Consider the following 14,296-nt stretch of genomic DNA (forward strand, 5'->3'; position numbering starts at 1 on the left):
TGATTTGCCTGTGTGTCCTATTGGGATTTCCCTTTACTTCCTGTCTGATAGCCACAACAGAAAGAGAGGGAAACCCCTGGTGGTCAGTGGGATCACCAGAACTGGTGTCTCTATTGGAAGATTTCCCATCTATTCCTGTTCTGATGACAACCTAATATTTGGGACCAGGACAAATGGAGAGGGGGAATCTCTCCAGCGGGAACACAGACAGCAATAAAAGCCTGACAGGTATTCAATTCCCTCTCCACTCTATTCAAAACTAAAAAAAAAATAAAAGATTTGGCTTAAGTTGCAATTCTATGGACCATGTGAACATAAATCTCCCTGGGTACTCCTGGTTAAGAGTTGAATATGTTATTACACAGTACGGTGGTATAAAATGGGACTCGAGTCATTTTAGAAAGGCACCATGATGATTTTGGCAGGTGAAGCTTTCCTGTTCCTATGTCCTCTTCCTATTAAGTTGGAACAGCAGACAGTTCTTGCTTCTGTGCCAGATTCACCGAGTCCTCTCCTTCCATCACGAAGCTAATATTCACAAAAGAAGTGGTGGTCTCCGGCTGTTGTGTCTGAGCGCTGCTCTCACTCGGCTGCTGGCTGCGCTGCTCTTGGAACTGTTTCTCAGCCCGCTCTGACATTTCGTTATCTTCCTCCTCCTCTTCCACCTAAAGACAAGTCCATTGTCAGAGAAATCAGCCATGTTGTTACATTATTTCGTGCTGCTGTTTTCTATTTTTGAAGCCCAACTACTGCCTAAATGTTTGTCTTTTCTTGGGCTAGACTGGGGAAGGATTAGAACTTTTCACAGTTTGTTTTTTTAATTGTGTCTGCGACTCCACTTAGATCCAGAGCAGGACTAAAGCCAGTTATACACTGTACGCATTTTGGCCAATTCTTGATGAACCGGACAAATTTCATTCAGTAAGTGGCCCTGCCGGCACGCTCCGATCAGAAAAATTGAAGGAGCCGTCACTGTTCGGGTATTCTGACAGTTGCTCACCCACCACTGTCCGCATACAACATCCCAGAGGGAGATTTGTCCATCTGCACTGTTTAGTGTGGATGGCGGAATCTTTTATATTCTGTCTCTGCTACAACGATCTAAGGATCCTGGTGTCATCGCGCTGTATACAATGGGGGGAATTTATGAAAACTGGAGCAGATTTGCACTGCAACCAATCAGCATCTCTCGCTCATTTTCAAATCTTACCTGAGCAAACTGAAGTTCAATCGAGTTCAACCTATAGTGTCTTTTTTCAACCTGACTAACTATGTAAGAGATGCTGATTGGTTGCCCCGGGCAACTGCTACAGATTCTATCTGCTCCAGTTTTGATAAATTCCCCCACTGTGTATAGACGTGAGGATGCCAGGAGCAGTACATCTGGGTAGTGGAGGAGGAGACGCACTCCAGTGATCACAGAACCATGGAGCCAGTTTATGGCCTGGTGAGTATAACTTTGTTTTTTTCTTTTATTAGAACCTAGACAAAAACGATCACGTACCCCTTGCAGTGCAGGGGTAGCCCCTACTGAAAGCGTGAAGAAAACCTTTTTCCTGGAGTATTTCTTTAATTCTATTATGCAAGGTGTGCTTCCATTCTTGCGTTCACACCATAAACATTGCGTTCCAGAGCGGTCAGGCTCTGGAACGCACTGAATCGCATTACGGCCGGCTTCCTGCGTTCAGGGATGGGAGGGGTCATGGCAGTGCATTGAAGTCAATTGCACCACAGTCATGCCCCCCGCCTGCAGTATGATTGCCCGCACCAGAACGCGTGGCACATCAGTGCCTGCGTTCTAGTCCAGTGCGACCTGAAAAAAATGCTGCAAGCACTCTCTACAGATTGCAGACACTGATGTTTCATGTGTTCTGGTATGGTTGATCGTACGCCCCCGTTCTGGTACGTGCATAAGGGCATGGCTGTGGATCAATTGACTTCAATGCACCGCCACGTCCCCTCCTGCCTCTGAACGCAGGAAGCCGGCCAGATTGCGACTCAGTGCGTTCCAGAGCCTGACCGCTCTGGAATGCACTGTTTACGGTGTGAACCTACCCTTAAGGCAGTATACAAAACAAGAACTGCATATCCTGTCAGGTTCTGAATTCATGCTAAAAGACAGTGCTGAGAAACATGAAAGGGAGCCACATGTGTCACCTTAGCCAAAGCCTGGAGACTACTGATTTCACAACTAGGTAGGAAGAACAAAAACACAAAACATACCTCTTTCTGCATTCTGTAGTATTCATCAATCGCATACTGATACTTGGGTGTACTGACTCCTAACACCGTAGCAATTTTCTCTCCCAAAAAGTCACAAACTGGAGGAAAAAAAAATGGAGATGGCAAAGGTAACAATGTCTATAAAAATGTAGAGACTGCCCATGTATCAATGTATACCGTGTTTCCCCGAAAATAAGACACTGTCTTATATTTTTTTGGGCTCAGAAAAACATACTAGGTCTTATTTTCGGGGTAGGTCTTATTTTTTTTTTTAATGTACAACAATCCAAAGTTAATGCAAATCCAAATTAAATAATCCAAAATGACAGGGATTATTTATAGGGTGATCAGGGCAATCAAGGGTGCCGTACCTTTCCAAGAGAAAATTGGTAACCAATCGCTGGCCAGAATGAGCGAAGTGCGCTTTCACTATCATTCCTCACTGGAAGAGTGCATTTGGAATCACTCCGCCTGCATCAGGAGCTGGCGCTATAGAGGAGGCATCTGCTCCCTCCTCTGCCACCTCGCTTCCTCTAGCGCCGGCTTCGTTGGCACCGCTGATTCTCTGCCACGGCTCTTCAAGTTTCCCCTTATGCCACCACCGGCCATGGGAAAGGTCACAACTAGGTCTTATTTTTGGGGTAGCTCTTATATTTTAGCAATTCCCCAAAATAGTACTAGGTCTTATTTTCGGGGAAACAGGGTAGAAAGATCCAGAATCTGAATTAATATTGATATTTTAGAATGAAGGGCTTTATATTATTGTTAGATTTCTGTTCATGGATGACACTCTAATGTCCTCTAGGCACCAGAAAATCATGTTACATAAAGCTGCTAAGCCCGTTATAGAATCAGGTGCCATTAGACATATCTACACATGACATCAGCTGTCTATCAGCTGACAATGATACATTGTATTTACCTTTTGTCTAATCACAGTAGAGGAGTGTTGTTTTGTTTCAATTACTAGAATTATGTTTTTCTATCCAGAAAAGAGGGTGGTGATAGCAGTTGATCCCAAAAAAGTACAGAAACAGATACAAATGTTTAGATGTTTATCACAGGATTATTCCAATGGATAAACCAAATCCCATAAGAGCAACAATCCTCTGACTGGCAATTGAGATTCTGATGTAACTTCAATACTGTGATGGCATGTGGGTGCTGAATGGACAGATTCATGTGAAGCTTTACTCCAGGAACTGAATGCCCCTTCGGCATTTGTCTCCCGAGCATGCCACAAACCCGCCGACAATCGTACGATTCTCGGCAGGTTTTCAAACATGCTCGTAAGACAAAAGTCGTGTGACTTTTCGTGTGAGGATGGAAAGTAACTTACACATGTAAATATTCTTGCCGACATGCCAAAAAATGATAAAAAATTTGGTAAATTATCTGTAACATATCCACTACTGGTAGTATAACTTTGATACAACAGAGATCCAGCTTGCTAAAGGCTTGGTTAAGTATCTGTATCTTCTGGTGTATAATGTTATCACAGTCATGCAGTTTAGGTCATACAAGCAGGATCTACATATTATCAGCCAGACCTAGCACATGGCCACAAGAGGGCTTGACAGCACACATCCCGACTTATTTCCCTGGGCAGAAGTGAAAGGTGCACCGTACAGCTGAGTGTACATATACAAATCCCACTATTTACATGCGTACCGGGACTTACTCACTGGACCGAGGGGATGGGCTTTGAGTTTGGTGCAGAGCACAAGTCCCAGTGGGATTTGCGTACATACCCATGCCAGCCGTTACTGATTTGTACAGGCTGGATGCATGGTGTACCTGTTCCTCCCGGCCAGAGAAATACGCAAGGATATGTGCTGCCCGGCCCTCTTGTGGCCGCATACAACGGCCCTAAGGATTAAAAAAGAAACCATAAATATCTCCTTTATTAGGATTTAGATTTACCAGCCTGCCTTTTAGCAACATCTAAGCAAAGTTGTTCTGTCTGATTGCACATATTTGCCAAATGAGCAGAGCAAAGTATGATAATACCTGAAAGTGTTGAGGTTGCTACTCTCAGCATGTAAAACCAGAAATATGGACCCCAGGTTAACTTTGACTGGAGGAAAAAGAAAATGAAAACTTATTACCATCAGGGTCATGGCTTCTACGGCACAAAATACATTTTACTATGCAGTCACAAATATAAAATACTAGAGAGCATATTTATAAAACATTCAATAGCACACTCGCTGGTGAACAGTTTATAGCAGAACTGCCAATATGATATTCAGCAATCTTCCTCAATACTAAATGTGAACCCTTATAGTCAGTTACCAGGAAGTCCAAGGAGATTCCTCCCCAGAATACTATAGGCTCAATTCACAAAGCTGGCACAAAGATAAGAATGCTCCAGCGTCCATTGAGGATAAAATTACCAGATTTTCAAAAAGAAATCTAGGGACACCCTACTGACCACACCTACCTATAACATCCACAAATCCACACCCCCGTTTAGGCCACACACACAAAACTATGCACCCATTTTAAACACACTCTGAAAAACAATTAGTCACAGACTTTTGGATAAAGAAGCAGAAATTCAAGGCATAAAGACAAATTACCTTGAACACCCAGAGTAAAGAAAAGCTATGGTGCGCATAGCAGAGGTGAAGAGGAAGAAATGCACAGAGTGCAGGGGTCAGGAGTAAGTAACAAAGATTGCAGAGTCAAGTGTAAGAAACACACGGTGGAATTTATCAAAACTGGAGCAAACAGAATCTGGACCAACTGTGCTCCGTAACCAATCAGCTTCTCTCTTCAGTTTGTTCAGTTAAGATTTGAAAATGAAAGAGAGAAGCTGATTGGTTGCCATGCACAGCTGCTCCAGATTCTGTCTGCTTCAGTTTTGATTAATCCCCCTCACAGAGTGCAGGGGTAAGTAACATACAGATTGCTGAGGTCACGGGTAAGAAATGCACATAGTGTAGGGATCTAAAGTAAGTAACGCAGAGATTGCAGAGTTCACAGGTATATTCAGGCAGGATACTGGAAATCCTGGAAGTCTCTCCAGTTAGCCAATGAGCACAGTTATTTCTAGTTCATTAAGTACACGGGGTTCTCTCTGCGATGGTCCTGCAGTCAGCAGTGACACCCATCTGTGTTCCAGTTAACATGGGACTCTGCTTTCAGGTCAGACCAGTACTTCTGGGGATTCCTAGCTACGTTTTCAGGACCAGCACTGTGGCAATTTCATCTGTCCCCATCTCTGAAGACTCACTTCTTGTTAGCAGGTCTATGGCTGTGTTTAGGTATTACTCCGTTAACTAGGGATGTCCTCATACCGATACTAGTATCGGGCCCGGTACCAGGCATTTTCATGAGTACTTGTACCCGTGAAAATGCCCTGATTCTTAATGCAAATGCCGGCCCTTAAAATTTTCAGCGGGTCCTAGGCAGCCTGCTGGGAACCTAGCAGTAGCTGTCCCTGGCTATGCCTGTCCGGGTCTATACCTCCTGCTCCTCCTTCCCGGCACAGCCATAGACAGCCCTACTCACAGCACAGTACAGTACAGCCCCAGACACCGGCACCCATCCGATCAACTCGCAGCCCTGCAGAGATCCACATGCTGCCCAGGTGAGATCGCAGCCTTGTGCTCTGTTTGGATGTATTGTGCTGCTGTGGTGGGGGGGTGGATCATGCATTGTACTGCTCTGTGGACATGTATTGTGGCCTGCAGACATCTGTATTTAGCCCTGGTGAGAAACTGCCCTAAAATCATCAGTTTGTGTTGTTTTAGAAAAAAGTCACATGTCCCTTTAAGAAAAAGTATTGGTAATTGGTATCGGCAAGTACATGAGGGCAAGTACTTGTACTTGGTCTTAAAAAAGTGGTATCGGGACATCCCTACCGTTAACTATACTTTTTGTTTTTTTCTGGGTTGTTTTTCTGTCCCAGAAGCAGTTGTAGTTAAAGGCTGGACACTGTATCTAGGGGACAGAAGGTCCTTTTCTGGGCTTTGTCTTTAACTGCAAGCCTTACACATTGGGAGAACCCTCCTTTTTAATACTTCTTGGGCGCTGTGTGGGTTTATGTTTTTTTCTGGTGGCTGGGAAATGTATGCCTGAACTACCATTTGAACTTCCTAGTCAGGTTTTTTTGAAGATGCAACACTGTTTATGTGGTAGTATGCATGCACCAAGCTCTCTGCCTTCCCAGGGATATTCTCCATGCAGAGGGAGCGCTGCCAGAGTCCTCAGACAGTTGGTGACAACTCCCACATAAAAAGAAAGCTGTTCCACTTTTCCACACCCTGACAAGCCATTTGCTTTTCCCAAGGCTTTCTTAGTTTTGTACCTTTTGGGGAGAATTTTGTAACAAAGTATTCTTCGTCTACTGTGGATAGATGCTACATAGATGCACCGGTCTTTAAAGTGGACCTTCACCCTGTTCACCTACTCTGCAAAATCTTATTACTTACCCTCCTTTCACACAATCGTAGAAAAATATTTTGGGAAACTTTTTTCTTCTTCATTCAAGCAGCCCTGCACTTCCGGCATTCAGGTGAGCATGATGTACCCCAACTGCTGGGAAGGGGGGACGGGGGGGGGATTGTCCACAAGAACCTGGAAGAGACAGCTGGATCCCAATGAGATAAGCAAAGAAGTTGGCAGCGTGGGACCCAGCCTGCAGTGGACAATGCTGAATTAACTGGGCATATAATTATGTGTCTTGAGGATAACCCAGCGAACAATGATATAACTTGAACTTGAAAGACTACCTGTATCCCTCAAGAGACTCAAAGTCTACTGGAGTCTATTAACTTTAACAGTGAGTACAAAAAATCTATTTTCCTTGTCTCTTGTACAACTCCAATAGGCCATGTACCCCTTACCTATACAACTCTTACAAGGTACTTTCTTATTCCCATGTACAGCTCCCACAAGCCAAGTACCATTTATCCTTGTTAAACTCCTACAAGCTATTTTTCCTGTTTCCAGTACAACTCCCACAAACGGTGTTCCCCCATCATTATACAGCTCATGGACTCATTCTTCTACAGCTGCAACAAGCTACCTTCCTTCTTCTCTTCAGAACTCCCCCCAGCTATGTTCCCTAATCTCTGTACAGCAATTACAAGCTACATCCCATGTGCACAGCTCCTCCAAGCTCCCCCTACCCCTGTACAACTGCTTCCCTGTAGGCCGCCAAGAAATGTACAAGTTTCCTGGTCTGTCTCTGTTTCAGCCATCCATATATTTGCATACTTCCTCCTGGGCTTACATTCTGTACAGCTGTGATATCATTATCTATTGCCAGAGTCTATACAGCATTACTGTCCCTATGGTTGTAAAAATAATGAATTCTTAACTGCTGCTTTTGTTTATCTGCCTAGAGTTCAGCTTTAAAACTTCATTTCCTGATAGATTACTATGTAACTAACAAAATCTTGGCTGGTTTATGGGCAGCGATACCTGAAGATAGATGCAAAGTGCATGCAAATTAAGTACTGACATTACACGGAAAGAGCAAATGCAAGGACAATTCAACCTTGCAAAAAAAAAGTCTCTTAGCTAAAAAAATATTTAGTTCTGAAAATATATTTATAACTCAAGAAAACCACACATTTTTTTTTTTACTTAGAAGTGTAGAGCCATGCCACTCCTTGCAGATATGAAAAGGGAAACAAAAGCACTGTGTAAGCTACTAGTCACTTAAAGTGACACTAAACTCAGAAATTAGATCTAAAAAAATGCATTCAAGTATCTTAACTATTAACAAAAATGTATCTTTCGTGTGTATCACATCGAGTGTATCACTCGGCTGTAGATTCTCAAATCATCTCTGAATTCATGCTGACACTGCCCTTCCTTCTGGAGGGTGGCTACTATCCTCATGGTCCCTGTGAGCCTTGTAAAGAAGCAACCGATCCAAGCTCACTCGCGTGATAAAACTACAAGCTCAATACAAATTAGTAAACTAAAGGTGACTGTAGTCCATCACAGGAGTGAGCTTGGAGTGATAGCTACATTACAGCACACACACAGGGATCGTGGGGAACAAAAGTAGCCACCCTCCAGAAGAAAGGACAGTGTCAACATGAATTCAGAGATGATTTGAGGATCTACAGCTGAATGTTACACAAATAAGATACATTATTGTTAATGGTTAGGGCACTAAAATGCATTTTTAGGATTTAACTCCTGAGTTTAGAGTCACTTTAAATCGTAGCTTACACAGGGCTCTGGACACCACGTGTGACAGCGGCGATTGGACCAGTGCTGTCACATGGAGTTGGTCACATGTTCCTCTATACCTGGATGTACTGAGCCTTCCTTCACCTTCTGCTCCTAAACAGAACAGCCAGGGAGAGAAACTGCTTACATTCAGTCTGCAGGTAATTGCTGCATATCTGATTACATGCGAACGACTGTAGGCACTGTGAGCCTCTTATTGCTTTGTATACCGTATAACATGTTCTGCCCTCAACTGTGAGGCTGCGCCAAATGTAAGTGAGGCCTTAGCTTTGATGCACCTGGATTGTATTTAGTGAATTTAAACTGAAGGATTGATTGGGCTTTAAACCTGAAAATGTTGGGGATATAACAATGCCCATTTTCTCACCTTAGAAAATAAAAAAGACATACTGTATGCAACCATTTTGTTTTTCTTTTGATAATCTTGACAAGCATATCTATTCTCTGGAGCCTTTCCATTGCAGAGAATTACTCAAAAGACTGGGAATTAGTATATTGTGATGAAAGAACATCACAGGAAGCACATAATCCAAAATGTCAGTGAAATGCACTTTGATTCTTATCTGTCCAATGGGTGGCACAGAGCAATAATATCTAATGGATATACAGGCACATGCCTGCAAGATTATTCATTCAACCAACTTTACTGCCTTCACTTGTGTCATTTATGCCTGCACTATGAACAATGATTTTGCATGCTCTCCCTGTGCTTGCGTGGGTTTCCTGTGGGTGTTCTGTGGTTTCCTCCCACACTCCAAAGACATGCTGGTAGATTAATTGGCTCCTGTCTAAATTGGCCCTCGTATGTATGCGTGTAAGATAGGGACCTTAGATTGTAAGCTCCTTGAGGGCAGGGACTGATGTGAATGTGCATGTAAAGCACTGCGTAAATTGTTAGATCTATATAAATACCTGTAATAAATAAATGTTTAAAATGTGGAGAGGGTTGGAAGTGTAAATTAATGCACTTTACTGGTTTGCAGCATTCTGGCTTGGCTGCCATTTTACTCACCTGTGTTTCCTTCTTTGCCTGAGCAGACTCTGGAACGTTGCTCACTACTCCCAGGCTCCCTCTTATGGCCAGATAGGAGAGCATTATCTGAGAGAGCCAGATGGGAGTTTCCTGTCTCTGAGTGATGAGGTCACCCCACTCACTATAGTGGCCAGATTATTATGACCACCTGACGTTTGTAGGCAAATTAGCTATAATTTCACGCTGACGTTGCTAGAGGGCCAGACCATTATAAATAGGGAAGCAGGTTGTTTACCACGACAGTAGAAGTGATTTTTTTCTGAAGATATGGGTAAACAACGCGATTTAACAATGCTCAGATGATGCTCTCCTATTTGGCCATAAGAGGGAGCCTGGGAGTAGTGAGCAACCTTCCAGAGTCTGCTCAGGCAACGAAGGAAACACAGGTGAGTAAAATGGCAGCCAAGCCAGAATGCTGCAAACCAGTAATGTCAGGGTGGAGCCCTGACATTAAGTTAATGCAATAACGGTAGTTGCAATGTTTTATTGTTTTTGTTCATCTGTGCTATTTGGTGTACTCTGTTTCTGATTTTCAACCACTTTCAATTGTTCCATATCGCCTCTGGATATTTGAAAGTTCAGATAGCTGACTATCCAGAGAGTGCAGTACATGTGAAGAGTCCACTGTAACCATTTTAAGTGTTTTAGATTTGCTGAGCAATGTTTTTAATGCATACATTTATGTAGTGTGATCAGGTGCAGAGCAATGCAAGACCTATATCTGAACTGCACAGGGAAGGGCAGGTGAGTCATTGAATGCAACGCAGGGAGACATGCTATAAATATACACCACCGTGTTTTCAGTACAACCATGATATACAGGGAACAGTGCAGGAAATATTACTTCAATGATAACGTTCTGCTAGTATATCAGGTAACAACTTCACAGAACCAGTCACAACTGGGTTTAAGCAAGAACCTAAGTATTCAGCCTTAAATTATCACAGGTGTCCAAGCCTGCCTCTGAACATTAATATTGGTCCCTTATTTAGCTTAAAGTGCAACTGAAGATGAAAACTTTTTTTTTAGTTTTGAATAGAGAGGAGAGGGATTAGAACTCCTTTCAGGTTTACATTGATTTCTGTGTCCCCGTTAGGGAGATTCACCTCTCTATTTGTCCTGGTGACTGTTATCACTGAGTGAAGGCGAAATCACAAATTCACAATGGGGACACTAGCCTCGTGACCTTGCTGACAACCAGAGATGTTCCTCTCACTTCCTTATTTCGCTATCAGACAGGAAGAAAAGGGTAATCTCCACAATGGGACACAGAGGGCAAGAAAAAAAACAGGTGTTATAGCCCTCCCTAGTCTATCCAGAAAAAGAGGATGATTCTAAATCCTGAGAGTTGGAAGTGAGATCCAATTGGGTTGTATCAGCACAGGAAAAGATGGGAAACCTTCCAATGGGGACACTAGCCTCGTGACCTTGCTGACAACCAGAGATGTTCCTCTCACTTCCTTATTTCGCTATCAGACAGGAAGAAAAGGGTAATCTCCACAATGGGACACAGAGGGCAAGAAAAAAAACAGGTGTTATAGCCCTCCCTAGTCTATCCAGAAAAAGAGGATGATTCTAAATCCTGAGAGTTGGAAGTGAGATCCAGCTGTCTGACCTTGTGCGGTCTGCTGACTGTGCATTACAGTAACACACACAGAGCCTTGTAGTAAAGAGGAATGTAAACAGCTACAGGGCTTTGTGTCATTCTGTTATGGCTACTTAGGAGCTGTGATCAGGCACAAACTGTGAGACTTAATGGGTTCCCACCTCTGACCCCAAACTCCTAGAAAAAAATATTAGACAAACCAAATAAATCTAACTAAAGGGGTACATTTAAAGCATCCGTATGTAAGCCTCCAGGATGATGATAACAAATTGGGTCCAGAAATTCAGATTCAATTATGAACTCAGTAATGACTTGCTCCCGTTAAAGCTGAACTCCAGGCACACAGCTGAGTTACATAAATGGGAATCATTTTACCATATGAGGGATTTTTGCCTGCATCTCACCAGATCTAAAATCTTCACTGCAACTACAGCAGCACTTGGATAAATCCCAAGCTTTCGGACTGGACAATGAAGGAACAACTGCATGCAGATGATGTCTTCCCTCTGCTCCCTTCTTCTGTCAGCGCGTCTGCACATGTGCATACAGCAGCACCTGACTGGCTCCCAGTGCTGCCGTTGGTTCTCCCAGTCCGAGTAGGGATTTGATGAGACTGATTCAACACAATGTCCTTATGCCAGCTGCATGTAATACTTAATTAGTTTTAATGAATACATAACGGTGTTTCTTTTAGATGTGTCTGGAGTTCAGCTCTGAAAATATGAAACATGCCATCGCACATATTTCACTCTTCTAGTGCAGAAATCATTACAGTAAAACTGAACACATGGCGTTCTCTATTTTAGCTTTGGCTACTATTATATTTTACCACCTGAAACATCTCCATATTTTACCATGAAATGGGGAACACCTACTGGATCAATGGTTGGTAAGAGATCCCTCTTCTTCTCCTGTAATTCTTCCTCCTCATCTGTACTGTACTCTTCCATGGTTTCCCCACTGGCAAAGTGGATGACTCTACGGGGAACTTTCTTTTTCTTCCTTACATCGCCTAGCTCGACACTCTCAAACTCGCGCTCTCCACTGGACATGACCTGGACAAACAGAACAAAAACGTTAGCCCACCCAGGTGTGAGATTTTGGTCTGGTGGGAAGAGTCAGCCCCTGACTTCTGAAATGAGTTTGGATTCTTCAACAATGAAATGGCCCTGCCCATGAGTACAAGCTGTGTTCCTGTCCACCCACCTCCGTGTGTTCCACTATCTTTTGTTGTGTTCTCCATTTTATAAAACAACCATCCAACAGGGCAAGTGGGGGGCCCTTACAATGGTCACAGAAGGTGCGCAGAGCCAATTTCTCACCCATAGGCTCCTCTTATCCATCTCCACTTTTTTTTTTTAAATCCTGTCCCCCACCCTTTCCCGGGTGGGGGAAAGCATTTCTCCCCCTTTCTATGCTGCGGGGATGCCACTCTGTTTCCTTCTGCATTGCGGGTCTTTTTCGGAGTTGAATAACATCCTAAGTGTTTCAACCCATCTCCTGTGAGCGCAGGCAGTCACTAACACACCCCCCTAACGGGACATCATCACGCCGGCCTAACTAACATTTTGTCATAACATTAGAAACGTTTTCTGAACCAATAAAAGGCCTCTAGAGAAGAGCAAGATGGCCCAGGGATGTCAAGTGACCGTCCAGAAGACAGCTGGAAAAGGATATGTATGCTGGGAGTTTTCCTCCAAATTTCCTTTGAGGAGAGGGGGGGGTTGGAATCCAGAACTGATCCCTCTTCCTCATCCTAATGACTTACAACATGAGAACACAGAACAGATACAGTCTCTAATGACAATATTGTCCTCCATCCAGCTCCTGCACCTGTCACTATGTGAGCTGTGATGTCATCATGTGATGGTTCAGCAAAAAGGTAATATACTCACCGTTTATGACAACACACACCTGTATAACGCTTTTTACCTTTATCCGCACATCACGTTTTTACATGTTTGTCACACATAGGGGCAGAACTTCATTTCGGGGGGCTGCTCTACAAACGACAAACAAAGCCGATGCACCTTTCAGAGTTTCAAGCAATTTTTTCTGGCACGTTTGTCGCACGTCTTTGCATGCAAAAAAACGCATCTTGACATGTTTGGGGTGCCATCAACATTAAACGGTACCACAACTGCAACACGCATTGTTCTCAGGCTTTGTGAACGCAGGATTATGTACATGTTGACACACTACACAAGTGTGAATTGGGCCTACATGTAATTTTGATACCCGTATGTTTACATTGTATAGTATTTATGGATGTCACAACCATCGGTAGCAGATATCAGATAGTGAACGCTTTCCAGGTGACAATAAAACACAGGACAGGCTCAGTTCACTAAGCTGGAACACAAGGGGCAGGATCCGGGTGTGTTGGCTTTGTGATCTGAGCCCAAAGCTCACCTTACAACCTGACTGTACAATCGACTTAACATCAACAACTAGAGCAGCAGGCTGCCTGATTGGATACAGATAGCTGGTATCGTTCAAGTGGGCGCTCATATTACAAGGTTGATTGTATGGTAAGATTTTAGTGGGTAAGGCAAGCCTTAGTATTGCCAAAAACTGTGCAACAGGACTACAAACCTCTGTTTGCCCAGCACTGCATAGTGTATGGTAGACCTAAAGGCAATTGTACAATCAGATTGTATAGTCAGTTCCACACGCAGGCACTGTCCAGTTTTACACGATGACAGTTCTCAGACTGATATGAAATGCTAAAAAAGACAGGTCGGAGGTTCTAGACATAGGTGATAGCAGGGTATGCTGGGAGTTGTAGTGCCACAGCAGCTATCTGGACATGGCAGAGTGCTGTGTACACAAATCCCGCACACAGAGCTATGAAGAGGTGACATATGACAGCCCACCATTGCACGAAAACATTGGCTTAGTCACGGCTCACGTGACCGTCCCGCACAGCTTACCTCCCCAGTGGCCATACTTGTGCACCCCAACGCCGGCTGCCTGGCAACAACACCGAGCTCAGAACACCGGCTCCGCCCTGAGCCGCACACAGACACTCCGCACTCTCCGGGCCTCGCTGTGTACACGCATGCCGGCCACGCCCTCATCTGTATTCCTATTGGACGAACGTTCCAATGTGATATCAGGCGTGGATGTTGCGGCCTCTAGGTGGCGCTGCCTTCCATCTGCAGTTTGCAATATTACAGACTAAACAGCAGATGGCGATGCTGCAGAGTGTGACGTCA

The 14,296-nt window shown here is 43.9% G+C and overlaps 1 protein-coding gene across 1 annotated transcript; it reads right to left on the minus strand.

Annotated features, from left to right (window-relative positions):
- Positions 1 to 338: 338 nt before the first annotated feature.
- Positions 339 to 14,026, minus strand: FAM177A1 (family with sequence similarity 177 member A1). The gene is made up of 5 exons (XM_018567056.1): positions 14,012 to 14,026; positions 11,954 to 12,133; positions 4,234 to 4,300; positions 2,224 to 2,321; positions 339 to 665 (listed from the first exon to the last, which is right to left on the minus strand). Exons 1-5 carry the CDS (start codon positions 14,024 to 14,026, stop codon positions 459 to 461), a joined length of 567 nt encoding a protein of 188 aa, XP_018422558.1. The 3' UTR covers positions 339 to 458.
- Positions 14,027 to 14,296: the final 270 nt, after the last annotated feature.

Source organism: Nanorana parkeri, unplaced genomic scaffold, assembly GCF_000935625.1.
Source record: "Nanorana parkeri isolate BGI_ZX_2015 unplaced genomic scaffold, ASM93562v1 scaffold1002, whole genome shotgun sequence".
In the NCBI taxonomy this organism is placed as follows: domain Eukaryota; kingdom Metazoa; phylum Chordata; class Amphibia; order Anura; family Dicroglossidae; genus Nanorana; species Nanorana parkeri.

Coding starts and splice junctions, on each gene's coding strand:
- FAM177A1 (XM_018567056.1), bottom strand. Junction 4,301..11,953: donor TCTTACCAACCATTGATCCA/GTAGGTGTTCCC, acceptor TTTTTCCTCCAG/TCAAAGTTAACCTGGGGTCC. Junction 2,322..4,233: donor AGCAACCTCAACACTTTCAG/GTATTATCATAC, acceptor TTTTTCCTCCAG/TTTGTGACTTTTTGGGAGAG.